Raw genomic sequence first — 27,855 nt, 5'->3', positions numbered from 1 at the left:
GAGTTGGAGTTGGAGTTGCAGGGTTGTGTGTGTCGTGGGACTCGAGTGCACGAACTTGCTGTCGTGGAAACTCGGGCGAAATCTTTATGGCAAGAGACCGCAGATCCACCAAATCCAAAGAATCGGGAGTAGACTCGGGATGTTCCTCAGTTCATGTTGTATACTTTCGGAACTTGATGTTAGTCGCTCCTGCCTCTTTCCTATACCTGTCTCTTATCTTTCTGCTCCCCGTTTTTCCTTCGCCCAGGACATAAGACAACCATCGAGGCGCTTTTTAACGCGATAGCGTTAAGGAGCTCGTGTCGCAGAAAAGCCGGTGTCGTCGGCGTCGGGTGTCGGCGTCCGCGGCGTTGACCGTGAGCGATAAATAACGGCAGGCACTTCATAAATAAAAAGCAACTTCCAAGATCGGCTGGGTGGGAATCGAACCCAGGTCTGCGGAGTGTGAGTCGGAGACGTTACCACTCAGCCACAAGTTCGATGTTTGAAAGCGGTACAAAAGCGCTTCTAGTGAATGCGGTGTTGCCTTAGAAACGTGCCGTAGAGAGTTATACTGCGGTGTATATCGGTAATTATGAGCATCTTACTTACAGAAGTCGCAGTTACACGAGTAGCGAAGTACGTTTCCGCTAAATTTCTTCTGCGCTCTGCGCACATGCAGAGCCATCTTGCGGCAAACACAGAAGAACCCCTCCTCGCAATGTGCGGCGCTGCCCGGCACGTGGCGCGCCACTCGCCCCTGACGTTTCGCCGTGCGCCCTCCCGGGTTGTAGAATCAAGCGCCTTTCTTTAGATCACTATCTTCGCTCACCCGCTTCTCCCCTTCGGGTCGTGCGGGTTCCGGTGCGAGGATGCCCCAATACCCTTGCGTTTAATAAGTTTTCTCGCTCTCTCCCCTTCCAACATCCGGCGTGCGTCACTCGAACACTGGTGTTTAGGCGACGCGGCTCCTCTTTCCGCTCACAGCGCGATTGCTACGTGCAGAGTCTGATGCGGGACGCCTCTGACGTGATCGCTGCGCCGTAGCGCTTCTGCTGGGAAAGCGTCCCCTGCGATGTGTGCCGAGCTGCTTCCGAGGAGTTATGCTTCTGCGTGGTGCTCCCAAGCGAGATAGAGGACGATCCCATCAAGGCGTCAGCCCCATGATCGCGTCCGCCTTCATGGCGCGTTACTGGCCGGCTTTCTCCCTCCGAGACACCGAGTTCTTTGGTTCGTTCCGCTTGCTCAGGCGCACGTTTCGTTGCCGCGCCAAACGCTGCGTTGCTCGGCGCTCACCGCGTAATTCCTGAGTGCAAAGTGCGACGCGGGGCGCCTCATCAGTGACTGCTGCGCCGTAGCGCATTGTCTTACACTCCTTGGCAGGTCGACGGGTGTTGTATTGCAGGGCCTTGCGCGCTCGCTCTTGAGACGCGTGTGATGGAAGCGGCGCCGTCTACCAGTACCGGGCGCGCTACAGTGTCTTGCTCATCAGTGTCTTCCTCGCCGGCGAGTACTGATGGACCATCTCCGTCAACTGGTGTTCGACCACGAGGAAGGCCACGCAAGACGGAGGCACAGAAGGCGGAGACCAAAGCTCGCCATGCTGAGGCCATGCGACGAAAGCGGCGTGGGAACGCCGAGCTGCGGGAACGAGAGGTTCAGGCGAAACGGCAACGGCGGACCGTGAGCCCGGAATTAAGGGCAAGGGAGGCTGAGGCAATGCGGCTTAAACGTGCCGAAGATGCATGCCGAACGGCAAGGGAAGCCGCAGCCAAACGGCAGCAACGGCAATCAAACGCCGCGCTGAGAGCCAGGGAGGCTGAGATCAAACGCCAGCGCGGTGACATGAATCCCCAAATACGAGCGCGGGAAGCTGAGGTCAGGCGACAACAGCGCCAAGAAAATCCTGATTTGAGGGCGCGTGAAGCTGCGGCCAAGCGTCAGCAGCGGCAGGAAGACCCCGAGTTCAGAGCACGTGAGGCCGAGGCCCGGCGCCAACAGCGGCAAGAAGATGCTGGACTGAGGGCGCGTGAAGCTGAGGCCAAACGTCAGCAGCGACAAGAACACCCCGAGTACAGAGCACGTGAGACCGAGGCCCGGCGCCAACAGCGGCAAGAAGATGCTGGACTGAGGGCGCGTGAAGCTGAGGCCAAGCGTCAGCAGCGGCAGGAAGACCCCGAGTTCAGAGCACGTGAGGCCGACGCCCGGCGCCAACAACGGCAGGAAAACTCGGAGTTGCGGACGAATGAGGCCCAAGCCAGACGACAACAGCGGCAAGACTGTCCAGAAATTCGAGCCAGGGAAGCCGAGGCCAAGCGACTAAGGCGACGAGCCGAGGCAGAACAACGAGCGCGGGAAAGGTTAAGTCTGCACGCGAGTGCGACAAACATGTTTCACAAACGCTTCACACAGAATCCATTTGGCTACTCTTGCTCTGTGTGCGATCGGCTTTGGCACAAGAACGACCTAAAGCCTCTTCCAGAAGCGCATGCCACATTGGTTGCCGACGCATTTCGTACGGATGTTTCTGGGTTCGAGGTGTGTCGCACTTGCATGCAGACCATCCGGCGAAATCGCATTCCTAACTACTCCACTACGAATGGCTATGCGTACCCACCTAAGCCGGCGCATTTACCAAACATTGATCTCGTGAGTGAGCGACTTGTGTCACCGCGGATCCCCTTTATGCAGATTCGGAGGTTGCTGTACAGCAACAGCGGCCAGTTCGCCATCAGAGGTCCGATTGTGAACGTGCCTATCAACGTCGACACAACGGTCCAAATGCTGCCTCGAGATGTCGAAGAAGATCAAGCGTTGTGTGTTCACATTAAGCGCCGGATGATATACAAGAGTGTGTACATTCGTGGCATGGTCAAGAAGACTGAGTTGCTTCCCTGGCTTGTGTTCCTGGAGAAGTCTACGTTGTATCGCTACTATGGCATCCGAATCAGTCGAGAGAAGGCAGACAAATTGTGCGACAAGCTGGTAGAGCCAAGCGACGAGAATGCCGAGCGTATAGACGATCCTGTAGACCACCATAATCCGATGGAGACAGCATTGGCCATGTCGCTCGGTCAACAGACACTCATCATCGACGACAGCAACGTTCTGGTTGTGGCGCCAGGGGAAGGAATAACACCCGTCAGCATTGTCTATGATCAACACGCGGAGGAGCTGTCATTTCCACAAATCTACCTCGGTGAGCCTCGAAATATCAGCCCAGACAGCAAGCCTAGTGTCTACACCATGGCATCGAGCGAATGTCGGAGAACTGACCGCAGGGGTGCGACAGCTTACCACGTGCTCTATATGGCAGCTAAAGTAATGCGTACGCGAGTTGCATCGTCGGTAAACGTCTTCTTCAGGAACACATCTGGCATGGCCGTTGTAACAAAGGCGCAGCTGAACGACCGAGAATTTGTCGAGAACGCGGTGGATCATGACATGGCGTTCATGAACGGGGTGCCAAACACGGTCCAGTACTGGCACCGACGCAAGCAAGACGTGTTTGCCATGATCCGCCAGCTCGGTAAGCCAACTGCGTTCCTTACTCTGTCTGCCTCTGAAATACACTGGGACGGATTGATGAGGCTCCTACAACGTCTTCACATAGATCCAAACCATCCGCAAGTGCCATTCGAACAGCTCCGCCTCTGTGAAAAGTCCATGCTCGTGAGCGATGACCCGGTGGTGTGCTCAGTGTACTTCGATCACATAGTGCGGGTGATAATGCAGATTCTGCAACACAAGACACTTTCTCCGTTCGCCCCCTATGTGGTCAAGGAGTACTTCAAACGCATTGAATTCCAACATCGGGGCAGTGCTCACGCTCATCTGTTGCTCTGGCTCGAGAATGCGCCCCACGAGGAGCTTGGCCCGCAAATGCCCGAAACAGTTCGTATGGCCGAACATTTAATCTCTCTGGACGCCGAAAGCCTTCATAGACCTCGCTGTCAGACGCACCAGCACACACAGACGTGTTACAAGAACGGCAGAACAAAATGTCGGTTTAACGCGCCTTTCTGGCCGATGGAAGAAAGTCGAGTGATCATCCCACTTCCGCCTGCCCATACTGAAGAAGAAAAAAAGTCTCGCACAAAGTTGAAGGAGAGATACAACAACATTCACACCGCTCTTGAAACAACAGTCTACGAGTCGATCGAGGATATGCGCCGCCACAATAACGTCGCAGATGCCGAAGAGTACATTACAATTCTACGTGCCGGCATTTCCCGCCCGACTCTGATGTTGAAAAGGAATTGTGATCAGGTTCACTTCAATTTCTTCAACCCGTGGATAGCGTCTGTACTGAACTCTAATATGGACCTACAGATCGTCCTAGATGTGTACGCGTGTGCGGCATACGTGGTCGAATATGTGAACAAGGCAAACCGAGGCATGTCGAACCTGCACAAGGACCTCCGTGCAGTCGTGGACGAATCTCCACACTCGAGTGTAACCTACACCCAAGCCCTCCGACAACTCAGCGTGAAGATGCTGAAAGCAGTAGAGATGTCCGCGCAGGAGGCGGCCTGGTATCTGCTCGGCCTCGGCATGTCGCACGCGAGTCGCGTCGTGGTCACAGCCAACACCTCGTGGCCGGAGGAAAGAGTTCGCATCCGCAAGAGTCGGGAGCTGATGGATCGTGATGGGTTGGATGAGAGCAGCACAGACGTGTGGTGCAAGACGACCATACAGAAGTATGAGGACCGCCCGGAAGATCAAGCTGCGCTCACGTACGCCGAACACCTGACGTCGTTCAACGACAACGGCCGACCGAGAGCACACCCTGCGGTTCTTCGCTACCACGCCTATTCAGTGTCCGACGTGCTCAACTTTAAGCGCGAGCACGTGCTTCTCTTCCACCCATTTCAGCGCGAGGTGGATATCCTAGACAATAACAAGTTCGTCGAAATTTACGACAGCTGCGTGTCGGAAATCCTGGCTGTCAAAGCTCGCTTCAGCAGTCCTCACATTGTTCTTGCAGAAATGGAAGAGCTTTGTAAGAACATAATCAACGAAGAAGTTGCTCAGCGAGACGCTTTCGACACACACGCAGAGGTGGGGCGCAGGATGACCGATCTACTCGTGGACGTAAATGACGACTCCGACATCCTCGGCGAGGTTGGCCAAGAAACGGCCGTGCAACAGGCTCAGCGCGAGAGTGCTCAAGCGGCTGCCGCGAGATGTCCAGCCGTCCAGATGCGCACGGACATCATGCCCACCGACGTCTACTTACATCGAATGAGGATGATGAATGCGGGCCAATTTGAGATCGTGCGCGAAGTCATTCATCGCCTGACCACGCCCGACTCGGAGCCCTTGCAAGTCTTCTTTACCGGAGCAGCCGGTTGTGGCAAGACGTTCGTGCTACGCACCATAATGGACGTTTACAACCGCTATTTCAGAAGTGGAAACCGGGATGTGAGCATCAACTCTTTCGTCGCCTGTGCGACCACCGGCAAAGCAGCCGTGGCAATCGGTGGAGTTACAGTGCATGCCGCCTTCAAACTCGTCGTATCTGGCAAGAATCCGGACAGGGGTCTCAGCTCGAGTGACGCTAATTCATTCCGCTGCATCTTCAAAGACGTCAAGTGTGTCATAATCGACGAAATAAGTATGATGTCGGCGGACACGCTTGTGCTGATTGATCGCAGACTTCGCACAATCTCCCTTAAGTACACGGAACCCTTTGGCGGATTCGATGTCATCCTATGCGGCGACTTGAGGCAGCTTCCGCCGGTCAGAGCAGCTGAGGTGTATAGGAGGTCTAAATTGCACCACAGTGTCTTTGATACGGAAAGTATGCCGTGGCATAACCTCTCCTACTTCCAACTCAAAGATGTCGTGCGCCAGAGCGACGCGAGGTTTGCCACCATACTGACCAAGATCGGGGACGGGATAGGGCTAACTGTGGACGAGGTGTCTCTCTTGGAAAGCCGCTTTGTGACCACCGAAGAAGCCGCCAACAAGTGCCCATCCGGAGTGCGCCTCTTCTACACAAACAAAGATGCTGACGCCTTTAACATCGCGACCGCCGAGGCGTGTGCCGAATACGCGATACACTGCCCGGCTACAGACACCATTTGTGGGCACAGGTCCGACGAGGAGTACACGCACGCCAAGGTCAGAGTCGCCACCATGTCCAAAGTTCAGATGGCCAACTTGGCCCCTAACATCCTGCTATGCCTTGAGAAGCCCTACATGGTCATACGGAACATCGACGTATCGGACAGCCTTGTCAATGGTAGTGTGGGGATCCTCAGGCTTGTGCAAAGGGACACAGACGACAACCCCCTGCGCTTATGGATAGAGTTTCCCACTGGTGTGGGCGCAGCTGCCCTGCTGAAGGGACGACGCTACCGAGCCAACGATCCTGACATTTGCAGTAATTGGGTTCCCATCGAGCTCATCACCATCGGGTGCCACTTGAAAGGACATGATCTGGCCCACATAACCGTCAGGCGCAAGCAATTCCCCGTGGTCCAGGCGAGCGCAATAACCATTCACAAATCTCAGGGTGGCACCTACGATGAGGCTGTGGTAGATTACTCAAAGTCGCACAATCAGAAGCTCGTGTACGTCGCTCTCAGCAGGGTTACTACCATCGACGGGTTGTACCTGACGAACAAGGACAACGACCATCGCTTCCACCATTTCAAGGAAAACCCGGATCGCGCTCTTGCCGACGAGTTCAGGAGACTCGGCAACCATCGTCTCCAGACCATCACTGCCGAGTGCAACAAGATGCTGGCAGAGTACTTTGTCACCGTGGGCTGTGTCAACGTGCGCTCCCTGGGTGCACACTCTCTGGACGTCGCCAAGGATTTTGTTCTCGCAAACACTACCGTACTGTGTTTCACCGAGACCTGGATGGACCGGAAGCCTCCCTACGACATCGATGGGTATCGCTGCATCAGTGCGGCGAAGCGCTCCGACAACCGCGCTGCCGGTGTGGCCATTTATGTCAAACGAGAGGTGCAGGCGGAGGACGTTTTCCTGGTCCAACGGGTCTACGAGTACGGTGAAGTTTGTGCTGTGCGACTTGGCAGTGTGGTAATTGCGTGTATATACATCGCGCCCGGAACCGGTGAGACGGCAGCGGCAGACCTTATCGTGAGAGAGCTGCAGCCCTGGATTGGGAAGGAGACCTTGTTGGTTGTCGGAGACTTCAATCAGAACGTTCGGATATCTAGAACATTTCCGGACATGCTACACGTGCGGGCTGGTTTGCAGATGGCTACTCCTATGAACGCAATTTCGACCAACCGCAATTCGTGTATAGATCTCGCGTTCCATAACCAGGGCACGGTTAAAGAGGTCAAGTACTGCAGTTGCCATTTCACAGACCATAAGGCGATGCTTCTTGCGGTCGGCCGCAAAAAGCCAACAGAAGATCAACAAGTCGAAGGGGAGCGAGAACAAGCAATAGAACGCAGACCAGATGAGGCACCAATTGAATTCAGAGGAGGTGCCAATGCAGATGATGCTGATACGGGTGCTGTTGACACTACCGCAATCATAGCGTGATGACAGTGCTCTTGAAGACAACGAACGACATTCATCCAGGTGTGTTATGCCAGAAGAACGATTTGAAGGAGTCCACAATGACTTACACTACGATGAGTGAAAATGCCAGTTTGGTGTGTGTGTATGTGTGTGCTGACTGACCGACATACTCAGTGCGTGTGAACGCTAAAGGAACACGGCAACAAGAAACGTTGTACTGTGCACAACACAGTGCGATAATGTAGATTGTGAGAAGCACTGGTTTGAACTAATAATTAGGAAAAAGTTGTACAGTGCACTTGGAAGTGTTGTGTATGAAAAGTATGTCTTTGTGTGACTCAAGACCATGCCGAGCGAATGAGTGGGCGGTGCGAACGAGGTGCAATAACGCTATCGCGTTCCACTCTTGAAGGCGAAGCTTAAGCGTCCTCCAATTTTTTGTATTTAGTATCCCTGCCCTCTCTCTCTCTATGTCTCTCTAGGGTGTAGCAACTTGAACGCACATTAAGGAGGAGTGTTAGGTAAGCTGAACCAGCAAATGAAAACACTTCCGAAATACTGCAAACGTCAGTCTTCCCTTAAGCGGAGTATTTTGGAAGCTGGCAGAGAGGCAAGACGGAAACGCTGGCTTGGATGCTCCCGTGCGAAATAGCATCTCGTGACTTCACGACATTTGGATGGCGTCATGTTCTGGATTACTTACTGGTTTGTCGATGAACTAGAAATACGCTGACATTTAAAGGGAAAAAAAATATCCGACGATTACGATACTCCCTAATGCGAAATTTGAGCGCAGCTCTATACGTGTTTCCATTTCGCGATATTTTGAAGCAAAGAATTTGAGAGAGACATGTAGCAGAGTCGGTAATGGTCGAAAATCTGATCTGCGGATCAAGCGAGCCGGCGTTTATACATGACTCGTCAAAGGTTCCAGTGTGATCGCTGGTGCCGCATGGCTTCCAGAAAGTACTATACAATTCGCATAGCGCATACAATCAATTAAGAAACAATCTCACGCAATAACAACCAAAACAAGCGCGAACGAGACCGACCCAACAGAACCAAACAGGCGCGGGCGAGAGCTGTGGCGCGAGCAGACGATAGTACGAAACGAGCGGATCGGCTGAGACCAGACACGAGTGCGCATCGAGCCGTAAGGAGGGTCCGCATGACACCAGCATCGCGCGCGCACGTCACTGAAGGGGCCGCTCTCATTGGTCTCCGCCATTCGCGGCTCGCGTCCTTCGTCTCCCACTCCAGCGAAGGGGGGCGGAGCTGGTTACGAGGCCGACAACGCCGACGACGACGCGAAACCCAGGAACGGACGCCAAAGAGCTGCGCTCTAAAAAAGGCTGAATCGAGTGAATCTAGGGAGTCGTTTCAATTTATGTGGTGGAGTTTTACGAGCGGCAATCACGATCTGATTATGAGGTATGCGCCTTATAGTTGGGGACACCGAAAATAATAACCACTTGGGCATCTTTAACATGCGCTCGATGCACAGCACACGGATGTTTCTTTTTCTTTCTTTCTTCTTCTTTTTTTTTTGAACTTCGCCCTCATCGAAATGCGGCCGCCTCAGCGTCGTTGCATTCAGTCACGTTCTACTCTTTGTCCTTCCTGAATTTCATTTGAAAGCTGTAAACGTCGTGCGTGTAGTTCACCCTCACTCCAGAAACCGATGCGGAACCGCAGACCGTGAGAACATTCCCGAACGATTCGTTGTAACGAACCGGTGTGCAATAACTTTTCTTTTTTCAGCAACTACCGTCAGTGCATGCATAGAAAGGGTGCTAAAGGAATGAGCAAGTGTACCTCGCGTGACGTCCCTCCATTGCTTCTGGCGAAAGAAATGCGGCTTTCGCCAACAAACCACCGCGGCAGGCGTTTTTTTTGCTCGCAAAGTTTCGCTTAGTACACGCATAACGTAGTAGATGTATCCGGCAAGCTGAGTTGGCACCGCGGTGCGACTCCCGTGGCGCACCCAGTATTGCGGGAGGTCTTGCCGCCGAGCGAGTCAACGCGAGGCGTCTCGACCGACGAGTCTATACAGTCATTGTTCAGCGCTCGGCAGCCAGCGAGAAAGCAAGAGCGAAGAAAGAAAACAAAAAGAGAACGGACACGTGAACGGAATACTAATGGTTCTTTGGGCCGCTTGAAACGAAGCAGTGAGAAAGGTTTTGGCACGAACGATGGAAAGGCGCACGGCCGTATGTGTGTCGCACCAAAGTCTCTCTCTCTCTCTCTGTGCGTATGTGTGTGTGTTTGACGTAAGATTTCAGCGTTGTTACTTTTCCTTTTTATTGCCTCCATTCTATATTTTTCTGAGAATTTGACAACAAACTTGTCATAAGCCATTGCTGGTATTCCGAGAAAACCCGGTGGTAGAAGGCGGGAATGCAGGAGGCATTAATCTGGTGACGTCCGGGAGCTCGGGAAATTCGAAGGCCGCGCGATGTCAGGTAAACAAGGAAAGCCGGGCAGGCTGCACAGGAATGTTTAAAACGGTATAACGGAAAAAACGGTTTGAAGCTGTTTGCCGTGCAGGTATGTATAAGCTTTCTCTTATTATTTTTTTTCCCCTTCTGAATACGACATTGCTCCTCGCGAGGGGCGGGGGGGGGGGGGGGGGGTTGGAGGGTTGGGCTTCCGCCACGCCTGCGGAGCGAACTCTCGATAATTTTGCAAGAGTGAGCGAGCTAGATCTCGCCAGCACTCTCAGTGATCTGTCCGGTTTCCGGACGACTGCTCGAGTACTGAGGTCACAGCAGAGTAACTCTCTGTAGGTACTGGGGCTTCTTAAGCATATGCTCTGGGAGTGTGGGTCGCTCGGCCCTGGCACTTCCAGGAATCGGTTTTCGGGACTGATTACATCCCACGATCATATCCCTCAAATTCTGGCTGTCCAGTACGCCCGTGATAGGGCTAGGAGGCTTGACCTCCCGGTCCCAACATGGGGACTAGCCAGGCACGTGGCAACACCTTGTACAGGACCTGAATAAAGTTTTTTCTTCCTCCTCCTCCTCCACCTGCTAGCTGATTTATGCTTGAAAAGCGCAATAAAAAAGAGAAAAAAAGAAATAACGTTTACAAAATTTCACAACGGAAAGCAAGGAAGCCATTATGAACCTAATCTCTATAACCGAGGCTATGCTAGGATTCCACTGCAGCCTCCCCAACTCTGAAGAAAATAAAGAAAGAGAAAGAAGATAAATGACGAACTGAAGAAAGTATTTAGTGCCGTGTAAGTGGGTGGCCAGTTTTCCAGCTCAGAAGACGTCCACGTTCGAGCTACAGCGCACTGGCGCGTCGACCAACGAGGTCTGCGGATTTCACGTCACGTCACCACGACGCCGCGCCAACGCTCTCTCTCTGTCCGCTTCGGTGGTCCCGCGGAACGTGCCCGCGTCCGCGTCGACGGCGAGTTTGCGGCTCTGCAGACCGGAGGTCGCGGCCGCCTTCCAACTACGCCCCCCCCCCTCCCCCTCATTTTTTTTTTTTGGCTTGCTGCGTTTCTTTATTCGAGGGCCCTGGCCACAAGGAGCACGTGCGCGCACCCGGCGGGGTCGGGTCACGCACCGCAATCGGCCGATTGGACGAAGGGAGAGGGGGAGGAGGGGGGTGCGCCGTCGACCGACGTCGCCGTCGACGTCGTCGTCAACGGCGACCGGCGGAGGGAATGAGTACTCACGTGCGGCGTGGGGGTTGGTTCATCGCGCAACGTATAGGGCCACAGAGCTATAGTATATAGGCCCGCACGCACGCACGCACGCACGGACTCGTGTACTTAAACGTCGACGACGCGCGATAAATGGACGCCGGAAGGATCCTCTGCACGAACGGAGCGCGCGCTCTCGATTCAGGCAGGGCGATCGCGCGAGTGCAACCGCGTCGAGATCCTGCAGCCTTCGCTCTTTCTTTTTTTACAGCGGAAGACAAATAGGTGCGGTGCTCGCGCCGCTTTTGTTTCGCGGGGTCCTCACTGGGCCGGCCAGTCTTGTATATCTCTCTCCCTGTATGTACTCGGAAGGAAAGGGGCCTGCTTCGCTCGTGCGCTGCTGGTGCGGTTGGGGGGGAAATCCGAGTCCGAATTAGTATAGCTCGCCGCCGGTCGTAGCAAGGACGTGGGCCGGGAGAACGCCGCTGACGCCGCCGCGGTGGCTGGCCGGAAGAGGGACCGGCACCAGAAGCTTCCCCCCCCCCCTTCCTTTTCTTTCTCCAACCTCTCGTAGTATATGACTACGTGGTGCGCCCGCCCGGCTGTGTACGAGATGCGAAATGCCGTTTCCCACGACTCTGGAGAAGAGGGCTGGGGAGGTGGCTGCACCCTTGCACGTGCTTTTACGGTGTACAGCTCGAAGGAAAATATCGACACCGTACAGCACACGGCTGATCTTGAGACGACGTTTTCGATAAAGTTCGTGCGTGTAGAGTGCGAACGTTGTGCTAAGTTTGCTTCACACGAAGCATCAGGCAAGGAAATAGGGAAGATTGTATGGTGGAGCTTTCAAATGCTAGTAGTTCCCTTACGGTACTGTACGGGGTGATGAGCCTAATTACCGACATGTCCACGACAGTGTTGTTGTTAGCAGCCAGAACTTCACTGCGAGCAGGACATGCATTCACCTGTGCAGGGGGGGGGGGGGCAAAGAGAAAGAGAGAGAGAGAGGACGCGTAGAAAGACAGGAAGGTTAACCATAGGTAGTACCGGTTGGCTACCATGCACGGGGGAAGGAGTAGGGTGATAAAGAGAGAAAGAGTGGTGGTAGTAAAGGCTTAGGCTTTTAAGAATAGCAGGATAGTATATCATCCGTATCGATTGTTTGTAGAGTGTGTGTGGTTCTTAATGGCTTCTCTCGTTTCGAACGATGCTCCGTTGTTCATCTTCCCACGGTGTTAACTTTGCAGCCAATTCGTTAATGAATCTTAGAGTGACACGGTGGTTAATGAACTCATAGGGAGTAAATGTTGTCACTGTACCGTTTAACTGTAAGCATACTTCTCACAAGGGGGTTATGGATCAGCTGCATTTAAGTATCACTTGCCGCTAGTGATTTGACCAGTGCACGAGTGAAGTGAACGAGATGATCAGCTGCTCCATTAGCTTGCGCAGCAGGAGGTAGAGATGCATTTACAGAAATACGCAGAGAATCTACACGAGTTATAGCTTCACCATGGGCAGCCGCCCATGATTCCCAAGCCGCAGCGCGTATATCTAAACCTATATAAAACTGCAAAAAAAAGAAAGCAAGCCTCTTTGCACTTATTGGGTATGCAGAAAATGTTAAGTTGCCAGGTGGGACGGATTGATATCCGCTACTTGCACGGCCGGTCTCTGTATACAGAGGGAACAATAGAAAAGCTCGTCTCACCCGTCGCCCATTTGTTCTGGCGAGCTCCTATAGACCGCCCGCGTAGGTTTGATATATACACGCGCTCACGTCGGGGCTATGTAGACCACCAGAGTGCTTTACTCCCGAGTCCGGTCACTCGCGGGGTCGCTCTCTTTCCACGGAGCTTATGCGCCGTTTAATCCCGCGGCCACTTGCAAAACCCGTGCCACGGAGCGGCCAGTTTGGTTCGGTCCTTAAAGGGCACCCTGGCAAAGAAAGCGCAGCAGTCTTACGGCGGCGATACGCCCGACGCCTGGGTTTCTGCTTTCGGGGCGGTGGTGCCTTGTTGCCCTGCCGCGACGCCGGCGCCAAAGCCTCGGGCACAAAGCGAGATGGATGAAGTCGGCTCGTACGACGACGCTCTCGCGTGTGCGCCGCCAAAGCCTCCGGAGACACGGAGACATTTTTTTCTCGGGCTCAATACGCTTGTTCTTCTTATTCGAAGCGGGCTCTGTTGTCGGGGTCTGCGCTGGCCTGACCGGAATGGAAATGCGTGCGGCACGCTGGCGTGGTCAGCGGATGTCCATTTCACGATTTTACACGTATATACCGAAAGGGCCATATATATATATATATATATATATATATATATATATATATATATATATATATATATATATATATATATATATATATATATATATATATTGCGCATGTATTCGAGAAACGCCCCTCTCAACATCACTCTAGTGGGCGTCTTTCTTTCTTTATTTCTTTCTTTCTTTCTTTCTTTCTTTCTTTCTTTGTTTCTTTCTTTCTTTCTTTCGTTCTTTCTTTCTTTCTTTTCACTCTGGAGACAGAGGGCATGGGACCCGCGATGACGCAGACGTATCAAGCCAAGCAGGGTGGTAGTCTCTAGTATAAAGTTGAACTACAGTTTACATGCGTATTCACTGATGACTCGAAACGCGTAAAAGAGCTTGTGCAATGCGTGCTTTGTCGAGGGAAGTTAGCAGTTAGAAAAAAAAATGTTTTGACTTCAGGTTATATTCACTTTTGCGTCCAAAACAATGGTACTGTCCGAAATTGAAAGCTACAAATGTGACACCGGACGCCGTCTTTATTTTTTTTTTTCAGCCATCTCCGCAGACGGGTTTTAGGAAACAAAACGCGTTTTTTTTTTTTCAGAAGCAGACGGCAGCTTCGTCAATAAATGTCAAGATAGTCGTTGCTTTAAATACGCAAAACCAAGGAACACCGAGGAGAAAACTAAAATTGTATTAACTTAACTCGCTATACGCGCTCTGTCACTTATTCTTCGTGGCCCGCTATAGGTAGCACCACGAGGGCCGTCAGGCTACGTCAGACACGCAGCGATTCACACCGGCGAATGTCTTTCCTTTAATATTTTACTCAATTTCGCCCGTACGGACGGCCGAGACAGAGGATTAAAAAAAAACACGAAGGACGAGGGCAGCCACAAATACGCAACTTCCGTTGGGTTGCTCCCAGCAGCGGGACAGACGGCGATCTTGACTCCAGACGAAGCCATGTCTCTAAAAGGTTCGCTGCGCAATCTCCAGAGCTCTCGTTCCGTCCTCTCCCACATACCTGTTGTCTTCCTATATAGCCAGCTCTTTATCTAACCACACTCTTTTCTCTCGCCCCCAACCAACTCCGCAACAGTTTCTTTGTTTCTTCTTCTTCTCCTCTCCCCTTCGACGTTTCCTGGCTTTTCCCGGAGCACGCGTTCTTGCCATGCCCCCGGGCCGTCGACTTCCCCTCCCTTCGGCGTACACGTTGCTCGAATAATGGCCAATTGGCTGCCGTAAATCTTGAGGCCTGCTTTAGGCGCTGAAAACGTGCCCTCCATGGCAAAGCAGGGTGGTAGCATGCGCGTCCGCGAAACCATGCAACCTTCTCTGCACTGCTTGTACGTTATACGTGCTCGTGTGGCTTGGCGCAGCGAACACAGCCGTCGCGCTCTCTTTTCAATCTTTTGTTTTGCACTTTTTTCTGGCCCGATTGCGGTTCGACGGTCAGTTCCGGGCCTCCCTCCAATCGGTTCGGCGTCAAGCTCTCGCACGGTCGTAAGCTAAACCTAGTTTGCGCGCTGCGCGCGTGGTGAAGCAACCAAGCCCGTGCCATTTAATCCGACACCACATTAGGAGGTAACCACACGTATTGCAGGAAGCCAGATAGTATATGAAGCACTGATGATCGGGGTGATGATGGCGTAGCGGAAAGGCCTAACGAGTGATGCAATCGGAAGGTCGAACGTTCGGGGCGCTGGAAGGATGCGACTGCCTGAGCGACCAGCTGAAGGCTGTACGCAGGCACAGCATGGCAACCGGCGTTTGAGTTCGCCCCACGAGACTGGTTGTATGTATTTGTACTGCACGTCGTCTCAATAGGCTAAACAAACTAATCAACATATGCGTAACCTAACACGACTGAAGTTGAACAAGACGGGGGTAAATGCGAGCCCGTTGCAGGCGTTTCGACATGTAAAAAATGGCTTGTGTTTGGATTCAAGCAGTGAATCCAGCATTGCTTATTATCAGTTCTACTCTGCCCCTATATACTGGGACCTTCCGCAGACTGAGTGAAGCGCGTGACATGGTCTTCAACCAACCAAGGACTTCTCTTCGTCAGGGTGAAGATGTGGTTTCTCGTCCGAAAACGTTGGCAACTGACTGAGACTTCCCTCTCCCTTTTTATATATATATTACGGCACCCTTACTTCTAGTATACATGCGAAATGTAGTCAACACGACAGTTGAAACAGTGCTAGGCAGGTATACCTGGGAATTGAATCGCCATGTGCAGCAGCAGTTCGTTAATTCTCGCGGCTTCTCGTTTCGGTAGCCAGCTCGTCAGCACGTTTTCTGTTAATCGCCCCGAAGGCGAGGGGCCCAGGAACACCGTTTTCACCCGCCGTATTCCCATGCCACCGCGATGGCGGTGGCATTGAGGAAGCCAATCTGGCGCGCGGCCGAGTTGCCCTAACAGTGATGGATCGGGTGATTGTCGATCGTAATAGCAGTCGGGTGCCCTCGCTCCCGCACGAAATTGAAAACGCTCTCCCCAGCTGTTGACCTGCCCCGTGCAAACGATATAGCGAACGAGCTACCGCCCGTGTATATACCTATGTATATATTCACCGTGAAGTTGCTAAACGTGGATTTGCGGTACTTGTAAGCGCAACGGTCGGCGAATGTGTATACACGCGTGTCGACGTGCGAACAAAACAAATACCTTGATCGGCGCGATAAGTAGTAGCTTGTACAGGAAATACACGCGCCTAGTCTAGGGATTGATGCGATAAGTATACGTTTTTCAAGAGTGCGACTTGCCCAGACAGCTTTACTTAACCTATTTAGACCACGCTTTCTCAACTGCGCCTTTTTTTTTGTTTTTTTTTTTCTCTCCTGCTGCCAGGAGACGTGACAAAGAGCCCCGAACATCTATTTCAGTGCATATTGCTGGGCCCGGTATACTTGCACATTCAGATGACCTTTGAATTTTACTTGAACATCGAACTTTATTTTGAGAGAGAGAGAGAGAGAGAGAGAGAGAAGAAAGGGGAAAGGCAGGCAGGTTAACCAGAGAAAAAGATCCAGTTTGCTACCCTACGCTGGGGAGAGAGGGGAGGGGGAGGTAAAGTGGTAACAAAGTAGAGATAAGGAAGGGAAGGAGCATAGACACACGATCGCAATCGGTCACTGTCACCGAATGCTGAGATACACTGATGCTGATGACGTCGCGCACAAAACGCTCTTGCGGCTCAACCTCCTCGCTTCTCTCTTCCCCCTCGCAGCTCGCGTGCCGAGCAGCCAGGTGTGCCGGCCGCACTTCCACAGCCCGCTGCACCCGTGGATCTCGGACACGGCCAAGGCGGCCGCGGCCGCGGCCATGGTGCCGCACCACGGGGCCGCCGCCTGGTGCTCCCCGTTCCCGCCGGCCAAGCCGCAGCCCAGTCCGCCGACGGCGCCCTCGCACTCTAGTCCGCACCTGTTCAGCTTCCCGCCCACGCCGCCCAAGGACGCCACGCCGGACCCGGCCGCGGCCGAGGCCCCCGGCTACGCCACGGCCGCCGGCTGCGGCGAAGACCACAAGCCCGGCATGCTCACCTCCCTGGCGGCCACGTCCTCCTGCGGCGGAGCGGGCAAGCGCGAAGGTAGCGGACCGTTCCCCGCCTCCTCGCCCCCTTACCCCCACCCGTACGTGCCCCACCCGGGCGCGCCGCCGTCCGAGCTGGCCGGCTACCACGGCTTCCACGCCGCACCCCTGCAGCTGGCCGCGGCCAAGCAGCACTCGTCCTCTTCGTCCAACGCACTCCAGGGACCCAACGGCTACGGCCAGGTCAGCAAGCCCCGAACCAAGGGACGTTCCAGCGCCGGTAAGGTGAACGCCGGCCCCCACGCGGCGGCACGCCCAGCGAGGAATGATGCACGCACCGCACTTGCCACCTCACGCTACCACTACCACTACTAACAAGCCACTTCTGCTGCTGCCGCCACTAACGCACTTCGCCGACGCCGCCGGCAAACCCCGACTGCGACGCTGGCGCCGCCAACCGGGCAGGGGCCCGGTTTTCTTCCCATACTACCCAAACTCCCTCGCTCGGTTTCTGGTCAGATTGAGGCAGGGCTGAAATGGCGAGCAAACTAGCACAGTGCCGTAACAAAGCTTACTCAATCACCCAGTTCTATTACAATTCACAGCCTTATTTAGCAGTGTTCGCGCTTACCAAGCTTGTCCCGTCTTGTACCAGCAGAGGGAATGGCCGGGAGTGTCGGGAGTCCGTTCCCGTTCGAAGCCTATAGAAAGGTCAGCGAATTGCTCACATCCATATCGCGTGCCCAAAAAGCGTCCAGGACATCCCCGCATGTGCCACTATCGGGTGCTCCACCGAACGGAATTGTGGGTGCGCCTGTCATCGCTAACATTCCTGATCATACAGCCACATACGCTGCAACACCGCAGTATAGTAAATCAGGGCGTTAGGCCAGTCAACGAAAGGCCTTGCCGAAGGCCCGTGGCAATGCCTCCCCGCGACACCTTCGTCCCCGTCTCACTCTGACCCGGAACCGGCAGCGTGTTCTGACCTTGTGTCCTCCCCTGTACTCACTGTCCGTCGTTGTCTTGGTGTGGCCACCTTCCTCCGCGCAAGAGAGAGGTGCGCCGCCGATGTTGTCGCGTGCGCGGGCCGTTGTTACCAGGACTCGCGGGTCGCTTTCGCAGGCGCCAGCGGAGGCGGTAGCGGGAGCAGCTCGGGCAGCGGCGCGAGTTCTCGCCGAGAACTGTCGCTGCCCTTCGCTTCCCTCGACCAATCCACGGCGCCGTACTTCTGGAACGGCAGCCAGGCGCTCGCAGCGGGACCGCGGTCTGACATCTCGGCGTTCGGAGGTGAGCGGCGACACGCGCCGCGCCCCGACATAGATAAAAGAAAACGTTTGTGTGTGGTCCAGCTTACGTGTGTAACCCGCCGAGACGACGGACCAAGGGCCGAGAGGGCGTTGCCGCCTTGATAACAATAGCGTTCGCAAGTGACCCGCTCCCTTAACCGGACTATGCTCCCAGCCGTGTTCGAAATCGGGAACCGCATAAACCGAGGCGCTTGGCTTCGACTAAACTATACAGACGGCTCGCTGTGGAAACCAGAAACACTCTTCGGATCGCGTTATAACGCGTCGGATTGGGTTAGGTAAAGAAAAGGAGTGTTTGAAAGCGTACACAAAAGTACGCAACGTCCGGGCTTCGAATTGAGAACAAAAGTTACCTCCGGCTCCTCATTCCAGGGGCATCGTTTATTTCCTGGAGCTTGCATACGTATGTGCTCGTGTTGAAATTGCTCGTTTCTTGCGCAAGAGCGAACATTACGCGAGGAGAAAGAACGTAACCGATCGTGTTCATAATCATCTTCATCGGGTCCATCGTCATCTTTACCATTCCTTTCCTCTGCTTCCCTTTGGCAATGATGAATGGCAGGCCAAATTGTAGCGCACCTAGTCTGACCCACTGTCGGCCTGCTCTCCCATCTCCCTCCCTGGAACTTGCATTGAAATCCGGTCACTTCGCACGCTATTCGCCCCATACGTTCGCTGTAGGTTCAGCGTGAACAGCGTGACTTTAATGGCAGCTGCCTCCACACCGTTATCGCTCTGTACACCAGCGGTTAATTCAACTTACGCGGTATGCGAACGTATGCGTTATAAACAAAACTCGACCATCTAAAATCTCGCTCTTGTCCCTCTTGTAGACCTGCCACTCGGAACACTTTGAAGGCTGCGTCTGTGGAACCCGCGCTGTCAACTGCAGGTTATATCCAGACGCAGCCGCGCAAAGTTCTCCTGCTGCCTTCCAGCGCCCACGAAATCTCTCATGGCTTCCGTACGGTTGCAACGGCGAGGCATGGGACGTCGTCGCCTCTTAGCAGGAGGGCGCAGCGGCTCGGCTGTTCAGTTCACTCGGGTCTCCCTTACGGGGCGTAGTCTTGCGCCTTTGTACAGAGGCCACTGCACTCTTATCCGCGCGACCGCGTGTGTGTGTGTGTGAATGGCGCATTTCTCTCCCGACGCTCATTCAGGGCGCGCGCGCTCGCTCACACACATTTTTCCACAGTGGCCGCTGCTAACATGCGATCTCGCGATACTATCTCTTTCCTATATAGCCGCGCCGGTGCGGCACGTTTGTACGTATATGTGCGAGAAGCACCCCGCTTCACCCACGCCTCCACAGCTCTCCCCCGTTCTTTCCTTCTTTTTTTTTCTCTCTCGTTCGGTCGAGATGGTCCGTTCACGACGGCGCGAGTACCTGGCAAGCTTCGGTCGTTTCGTGATTGGGTGGCCCGCCTGTCTCTGTGCGCCGCTTGCTTTATTATTGTTTTTCTCTCAATGGACCTTTTTGCGACGTTATATTCCTACACGGGCGGCCCTCTTTGTGCCCGCGCGTACGACGTCGGTAGTGAGTTCGTTTTTCTCACTCCGCGCCGCCATTCAGCCGGGGGGGAGGGGACGAGTTGGTGCTCGTGATGGATCCGTGAGAGGCGTAGGTGCTGCCGTGGCACCCAGCGGTCCATTTCCTCTTCGCCCATTCGCTTGTTGCTGCTGCTGCTGCTGCTCCGTCAAAGAGCGGCGGACTGCATCCGCTTCTTCCTGGAGGATGCATACAGGCAATGGTCCTGGCCTGGCGGTCTTGCCCGGCGGTTACACCTTGAGGCCACAGTTGCACGTTCCCATTCTTGTAGCGTCTGTCAGCAGCCAAGCGCATTCTCTACATGGACAGACTGGGGCCAGCTATGAGCCAGGATTCACTGGGAAGCCCCTGTGCGAATGCTGATTAGAGTACGGTCGCTTACGCATTAGGATGGCAAATTTAGCAAGCTGGTTAGGATAAAGTGAGCACTGGAGGACAACCGCCACAAGGCACGCACGTGTTATAACGAACGTGGCGAACAAGCAAGAAGAGAGAGAGAGAAAGAAAGAAAAAAGAACAGCGCCAAATATTTTGTGGAGCAAACGCTTTGTCAATTTCGTTCATTGCTCACGAAACTATTGTTATGCAAGTGCTTGACCTCGCCTTGCGTGACCGTTGGTGATTGATTGTTCGCTTCCGCGTTAGAAGCCGCTACTTCCCTCTGGCCGAAACATCAACATGAATAGAAGCAATGGCTCGCTGGGAATCGGTGAATCCATTCGGCATAACCTCGGGAATTCAAATAGCTGAGGTTCCCTTATATTGTTGCGCGGAACGTCACAGGGATGTAAACATGCCTTCCCATCTTTACGGCATCCATCGAATCCCAATTTCAAGCGCTTCCTGAAGCCTTCCCTTCCCTTTCGCATTCCAGGAAAGCACATCTGCTTGCTAGCGCAAGTCACCAGTTCTATACCGCATAACAATAATTCTGAAACCCGCGTACCTTCACAAGCGAATCAACGCTGCAACCGGCCAAGTGGAGGGGCAATAACTTTTGCAAACACGCGGACAGGGATTCCCGAGGAGCAATCATCAGCCGCGGTATACACACACTCCTCGTTTTGCCCCGCACTCTTACGTAACGAGCTCGAACAATTTCTCCAAAACACGGGGCGCGCAAAGCACACAAAGGGAGAGCGCTCATTTCGCGTTATGCCTCGATCATGACGCGAGGGCAAACCATAACCCCCCCCTTTCCTCCCTCCCTCTCACCCTGCATTTCTTACGGGGAAGGGGGGGGGGGTTGTTAAGCGTTACGACCGCGCGGCGGGCGCGCGCGCGCCATCCCAGCGTGAATGCTGCACCCAGCAGGCACACACACGCACACACACACACACACACGGCGTGCAGCGACGTCGTAGCCGTCGCTGCAGATAGGGAGGAAGGGGGGGGGGCGTGGGGGGGGGATTGAGAAGGGAAGATGGCTGCTACGAAAGCAGCGGCATCGGCAGTTAAAATAAAGAAAGCAATGGGGCTCACGCCGTCGATCGCGCGGTGAACACTGGGCATGCCCCTCCACCCCGCCATCCCCTTCTCCCTTTCTTAGTTCATACGTACAGAGAAGGAGGGAAGGTGGATTGGTTTGGGGGGGGTTGACTCTCACGGCGCGGTGTTGGAGGGAAGGGGGAGGGCACAAACCAGAGGCGATGATGGACCCAGGGCGACCCTGGCTTTGGCCTGACCTCGTAATTGCAGGTTGCCGCAACAACAGTTCGCCTATACGGCGGGAGAGGAGATGCGGCGGCGGGGGGAGGGAAGGGAGGTTGAAGAGGCATGCACGCGTAACTGCTTTGCTCGATAGGAAAGAGGTTGCGGGAGGTGGGGGGGGGGGGGGGGGCAGCTCGTTTTGCCCGACGTCGTTCGTGCCGCGTGGACGAGGAGCGAAAAGGCTCATTTACAGCGTTGCTGCGGCGAAACACCCCGCTGGCCGGCCTGGCCAGACCGGGCCGGGAGCTGTAAGCGGCGGCGGCCGAGCATGTTGCAGCTCCTCGATGCTCGCGCAGCCTCTCTCTCTCTCTAGAGTTGGATCGTGATGCCCCCCTCCCTCCCCCTTCTCTCGCTCCCGTCGGACCGAACACCCGGGCACGTTTGCAGAGCGCTGCCGGGGAGCTCGTATATTCGTACATACATACGACGCGGCAGCAAGCAGCAGTCTCTCGTGCGCGTGTGTGTGATGCTGGACGCAGGCGAGAAAACTGGCGTGCCTTCGCGTGGAGGTGGCGGCGCGTCGATGGGGAACGAGATCCGGTTGAGGAACGTTCCGACGACGGCCAGCAGCGTTGGCACCTCGAGACGTCCCCCCCCCCCCCCTTCCGAGCCGAGCGGAGCGGAGGCTTGCACGTGGTATCATTTGCGTGGCTCGTTCGACGTAGTTGACGAAACTACGGGGACTAAACGCAGATCGACGTGCGCGAACCCGTCCATCTGGAAACGGAGACGGCTGGAAATGTATCCGTCGTTTGTTTAGTTATAATTCTATATTTGCACCCGAAACGAGGCAGCACTTCAGAAGAGGGTGGGAGGTTTTAAGCGATAGACTGTGGTAAAACAACAAATTTCGCTAGAACCAGCATTCGTGAGGGCAGCAACTAAAGGTACAAAAAAAAAGACATTTATTTCTTTTTGCTTTTGTTTTTTTGCAGTTGCTGCGCTATGATAGTGACAAGTCCCCTTGAAACGTCGGCTTTATACGACATTCCTTGTTTGATATGCTCATAATGCATTTGCATCAGTGGCTTGACAGTGGACAGGGCCTGACCGGCCCTGTCGGTCCTCTTCGATTGCAGCAAGTGGCACAGGGAAAGAAAACGTTGCATAACGTACTCCAGCGCACAAAAAGTGGATATCAGTGTTTGTAAACAACAACAACAACAACAACAACAACAATAATAATAATAATAATAATAATAACACTAAACATCCTAATTCGGCATTTCTGTCGACCAAGCATTACTGCAAGGAAAAGATGGAAACGAAATCCGCTGCGGTCAAGTTTCGTCTTCTATAGAAACTCGCACGCTATTCGAGTTGCCCGAGCACAAAGCGACAACGTGGCTGACGCGTTTGCGGAAATAAACAATGCATAAAACCTACGCCCGTAATTCCTTCGGCTCTAACGCGTCCATTCACACTCGACCAATGATAGATCGAAGCAAGAAAATGCAAAGCCCTCCGCCGAGTTATTTTATCGAGAACAGACGCTTTGAGGACAGTTGTATTTGGAACTGTTTAGCTGCCACATCGTCAGAGAAAATGACTCAATTTCGAAGCAGCTGTTTCCATAGCTGGCGATGACTTGAGACGACGACGACGATATGTCCTCCGCCGGCCAAACTCCGCACCGTGTACCGCCTGCCGACCTCGATGTCGTCCCAAAGGACAGGGCGCGGCTCCGACCTCGCGAATGTTGACTGCCTCGCCTTGGCGGGCGTCCAGAACTAGGTTACAGACGGATAGCTGTGTGAACTGGTCAGATAATTGCCCGATCATTAATGCCTCCTTCGTCGCTCCCGCTGTATCCTTGTCGCCTTTTCTTTCTTTCCGTCTCCGTTTTTTTCTTTTATTTTTTCGGCTCTTGTAACTAGACACGGTTGCGCTTTCGCACACGAAGGGATCCGACTACGCGCTAAGTCGAGCAGCTTAACTAAGTACGCATTCGATTCTGCGCTACTAACCACTCGAACCGTGGGGGCGGGACTAATTGCGCTCGCTTTAAGTCGCAGTAATATACGTTGTCCCTAAACGGAAATGATGTTAACTCATTCCTCAGTCGGTTACGCACAAGGATGTATGTTCAAGTCAATTCGTCTTGAAACGAAAGGCGAAGTCGCGTTGGCAGATGTATGCTAGAAGGCCACTTCGTAGCAAAGAGCAGGTTGTGTCAGCAAAATTATGCGTTGTGTTGTCCCTTCGTACTAATTTTCGGGTCTTTCTACCAATCTGTCATTTCCTTTCTTTCTTTCTTTCTTTCTTTCTTTCTTTCTTTCTTTCTTTCTTTCTTTCTTTCTTTCTTTCTTTCTTTCTTTCTTTTTAAGGGAGCACATCATTAGTTATCCGACATACTATAGACTTGAGATCAACCTAGAAGATATCTTAACAGCATCTCGTCGCAAAGATATCAAAACGGGACTTTGAACCCAGACCGCTCCGTTCTCAGCAGTTTACCGCGCCAGGTGTGCCATGACGTCGTGAGTTTTGACGGCGTCTGCCCAGGTATACAGTCAACTGTTTATCGACCAGGAATGGCTGCATCGTGTTCAAAAGGAGTCAAATAATCAATCTGCGCAGTTTTGAAGACGTTGCCTGCAGCAAAATTGCCGCCACAACCAAGAAAAAAAAATACGCTATGGTAACCTATACTGCATAAGGACGTTAGAGGTGGTCAAACATGGACAAAAAAACAAGATAGATAGATAGATAGATAGATAGATAGATAGATAGATAGATAGATAGATAGATAGATAGATAGATAGATAGATAGATAGATAGATAGATAGATTCTTGTTTAGTTGTCCTCCGACTAGCATATAACTAACCCTCCTCCGCTAAATTAACGCCACGCGTAGAGCCTTGAAACGATACTTTAGCAGTTTAATCTAATTTAGCGTTGATCGACGCTGCATTGCGCAGGCGCGCGTACCCGGACAGGAGAGGACAGGGCAGGTTTTTCGCCCGAAACCTTCGCAGCTGAGGCCGCGGCGAAGAAAGCGAGGCGGTCAGCGATCTCCGTGGCAGGGAACTCCTTGCGCTTCCTCTCCTCGGCGGACTTCCATCTTCATCCCATTTGGCACACGGGAGGATATCGGATATGTCTGCCGCGCGCGCCCGCTAACCGTCCCGACGTCTCCACCAACAGCCACCATCGAAAGGAGGAGAAGACTCTCCCCCGGGGAGGGGGGGGGGGCGCGTAGGGGGCACGCCGCAAGGCAGCCAGGAAAGGGCGAGCTTCCAGCATGCGAAACCTCTTCTCTGTCGCTCCGCATCTCGCAACAGCGGCAAGCATGCAAGCAACCGAAGGAGAGGGACAGAGTTGGGGGAGGGGGGGGGGGGGGCGTTCCGTTGGTGCTGAGCTGGCTGGCCGCCGGTGCTGCCTCGGTGTTCACCGGCGTGTGCGCACACACGCACACACACATGCGCGCGCGCGCCCGAGAGAGATTAATAGTGTCGTCGGACAACGGGCCGAGCCAGGAATTCTGCTTTGTTCGTCTCTCGCGGCCGCTTGGCTTTGGCAAGGGAGAAACCAGTTTGCCGCCGCCGCCGCCACCGCTGGCCCTTGGCCGCGCTTGGCGCGTGCATATATGACGCACCGATGGTGTGCACATACGCGCCCAGACTCGCCAGCCGGGCACCCCTCTTCGCGTGTCCGTAACGTGAGCCCATAGGCTGCGGTGACTGGCGCTTGCAGAAGTGAGTTGAGGCAACAGAGGGTCTATGAGACGCGTTGTAGACATGACGGTGGTAGGTCCGCCGTTGCCACCAGAATCGCCAGCCGGGGTTCCCTTCTGCCTAGGGGTAAGGTATAGAAATTCTTCCCTTAACGCCAGTCTAGATTGCGGCGACGAGCTCCTCCACTGGAGGGGAAACCGAGGCCCTAGAGTGTCTATAGACTACTTGTAGGCACGGTGGTGCCGGCGGGTGCACATGCACTCTGGCTCACAACCGAGGCGTCCTTTTTTCCCTCAGGTGTAGGCATGGAGGTTCTGCCTTGAATGCGAAGCATCGCCATGGCGACGAGCTCTTGTATTAATGAACCGACGCAGTACATAGTGTATGTGGACTCCCTGTGGGCTGTTTTATCTTTGTACAGACACGGTCACGTTCGTTATCATAGAAATTAGAAATATCATAGAAATTATCATAGAGAGCAGGCTTTCGTAAAGCCCACCCCTAACCAGAGGTAGCACAGTAAAGTTGCATCCCGGCGGGAGAAGTTCGATGGAATCTGCAGCTTCGATGTAGGATCCAACCACTGGATACGGCAGTTGGAGAAAATCGGGGTGTTCCACAAAGTTTCAGTCTTGGTTTGGGCAAGCAAATGAAGACCCCTCGCAGCATCTGTCCTTGATAAGGTTATAGGAAGTGTCAGGGTCTCAGCGATCGATTATAGGCGTGAAGTTATGGGCAACTTCACGTATTCACTCTGATAGTACCTTCTTCCCTCCCTACCTTTCGTTTCTTCCCTTAAACCCCTTCCCTTGTGTAGGGCAGCAAACCGGACTAGCGTCAGGTTGACCTCCCTACCTTCCTTCCTTCTCCTCCTCCTCCTCCTATACATATTCGTCAACAGAAAATGTGAGGCCGAGTTACAACTCCGTAGGGTGTCTTATACATACAATGTATTAATTTCTAAGAAAAGCGCCCACAGACTTTACGTACACTGACTTAATGAATGTTTATTTAAAACATTGTGGCAGTACGGCATAAGGGGACTGATGCGGGTAGCTGACATTCCACTTGTGAGCAACGGAGAAGCAGGCAGATCAATAAATTATCAAAGTATGGTGTATTACATGCCAAGACCAGGACATAATTATGCGGAACGCCGTAGCGGGGGAATTCTTTAACCGGCTTGGGTTCATTTTGCGTGCACCGAAATCTTAGTACACGAGTGTTTTTTTCTTCTTCGTTTTTTTTTTTTTTGCATTTCGCGCCCTATCTAAACGCGGCCGCCGCAACCGGGATCGCACCTTTCACCTCGAGCTCAGCAGCCCAGCGACACATAGTCACTGTGCTATGACACGGCGGGTCAGGCAGGTCATTTACTGCATATAAATGATAACTGTTGCTAAATGCGTGTCAAGGGTGGGGAAATGTGGTTGGCATAGCAGATGACGGCGTGGCGAGATACGGAAGTTCTCACGAATTGCGACATTCTCGGCTGACGCGCACTTCACAAGGTAACAGAACGCGGAACAGGCTTCCCTCCTGCAGTAGATCCGAGTGTAGGATGATGACGATATACGATCACGAAGATGATGACGGATCTAAGTGCGCGATCCACACGATGTGAAGTTGGATTAGACCGGTGCCACTTTGAGATTGCGTGCACTGAGGTACGTTGCCCTCGGAAGAAAAAAAGTCAGAATCACCAGCCTGGAGTAAAAGAAGGGAGATGACCGTGTTGCTGCAGTTCCACTGCAACGTTCCCCTTCACACGAAAGGCTAGGCACGACCCAGTCATACAACGGAACAAATGTCTGCGCAAGCAGTGCTCGAGATGAGACTTCACTTGAACGTCTCCGCGCATTGCTTAAAGCAAACTAGGCTTTCCGGCGCGGCATCCTGCGGTTCCTTATCCGAGGCGCGTCCCGCGCGTGCGGTGTACGCCACAAGGCGCCGACTTGTCGTTAGGCATTGTCCACAGGCGGTCCCGCATGGCTCGCCGGCACTGCGCGGAAGCCCCCCATCGGCGAAGGGGAAAGCGCGCTCCGCCGCATTCCGACGTCGTCTACGCGGTGCTGCGTGCGGGGTCGGGAGGCACAGTGCAACAACGCGCGCGCGCGCGCCCAGCCAGCCTGACGAGTCGGCCTGCTCGCGATCCTCGCATTCCACGGCCGGCGTTACCGGAGTCCGCGCCCCGTGCGGCCAGTACCATACCGTGGGCGTCGGCGGGCTGGGTTTGCCTCCCGCGGGAGGGCAAGAAAAATGCCCTCCCGTCGCGAAGCCTTATCCCAGCGTGTGACCGACGCGACGGTGCCTTGTTCGCCGAGTTTACCGGAGAAAATTGCCGAGACGGCGGCAGGAAAAAGAAAAATGAACGAAACGAGAACCAAAAAAAAAGGCAAAATCTTGACTGCAGGGCCGTCTCTCTCTCGAAGTGGCTGTCGAAGGGGTGGGGGGGGGTTGCTAACCAGGCGTGTGACGGTCCCGTTATCCGGGGACTCGAAACAGCGGATTGACCACACTTGCGATAAAGGGAATGTTGTTGTGAACTTTGCCTTTACCACGGTGGTGAGTTGCGCGTTTGTCGACGCGCACGAAGGAACCGTGTCCCGCAGCGCTCGTTTGCCCTCTTTCTTTCCTCGTGTCCCGTTTGCCGCACTGTTCGTAT

At 53.8% G+C, this 27,855-nt stretch overlaps 3 protein-coding genes across 6 annotated transcripts in view; 2 read left to right on the top strand and 1 right to left on the bottom strand.

Moving 5' to 3' along the window:
- Positions 1-27,855, bottom strand: part of LOC135897048 (uncharacterized) — a 493,987-nt gene that overhangs the window by 248,345 nt on the left and 217,787 nt on the right. The gene's annotated exons all lie outside the window — the stretch shown is intronic.
- The window catches only part of LOC135897047 (transcription factor GATA-3-like), a 241,240-nt gene that overhangs the window by 153,640 nt on the left and 59,745 nt on the right, over positions 1-27,855 (top strand). For 2 of the 4 annotated variants that reach the window (XM_065425612.1, XM_065425613.1), the window contains exons 3-4: positions 16,642-17,223; positions 18,069-18,233. In XM_065425612.1, the coding sequence (XP_065281684.1) occupies positions 16,642-17,223; positions 18,069-18,233 (747 nt within the window). The remainder of the gene's footprint in view (positions 1-16,641; positions 17,224-18,068; positions 18,234-27,855) is intronic. The other 2 variants (XM_065425616.1, XM_065425614.2) reach the window with 2 other exon arrangements.
- Positions 1,417-7,509, top strand: LOC135897046 (uncharacterized). The gene is made up of 2 exons (XM_065425611.2): positions 1,417-1,641; positions 1,858-7,509. Exons 1-2 carry the CDS (start codon positions 1,417-1,419, stop codon positions 7,507-7,509), a joined length of 5,877 nt encoding a protein of 1,958 aa, XP_065281683.2.

The sequence above is a fragment of the Dermacentor albipictus genome, chromosome 5 (genome assembly GCF_038994185.2).
Source record: "Dermacentor albipictus isolate Rhodes 1998 colony chromosome 5, USDA_Dalb.pri_finalv2, whole genome shotgun sequence".
NCBI lineage: Eukaryota > Metazoa > Arthropoda > Arachnida > Ixodida > Ixodidae > Dermacentor > Dermacentor albipictus.
The sequence above is the reverse complement of the archived record's forward strand: the minus strand, read 5'-3'. Positions and strand labels throughout refer to the sequence as shown.

Bases quoted from the DNA above. Each gene is read 5' to 3' on its own strand.
- LOC135897046 (XM_065425611.2), top strand. From the start codon at position 1,417: ATGGAAGCGGCGCCGTCTACCAGTACCGGGCGCGCTACAGTGTCTTGC. The intron at 1,642-1,857 runs GCGAAACGGCAA...CGGGAAGCTGAG, and splicing joins TGCGGGAACGAGAGGTTCAG to GTCAGGCGACAACAGCGCCA.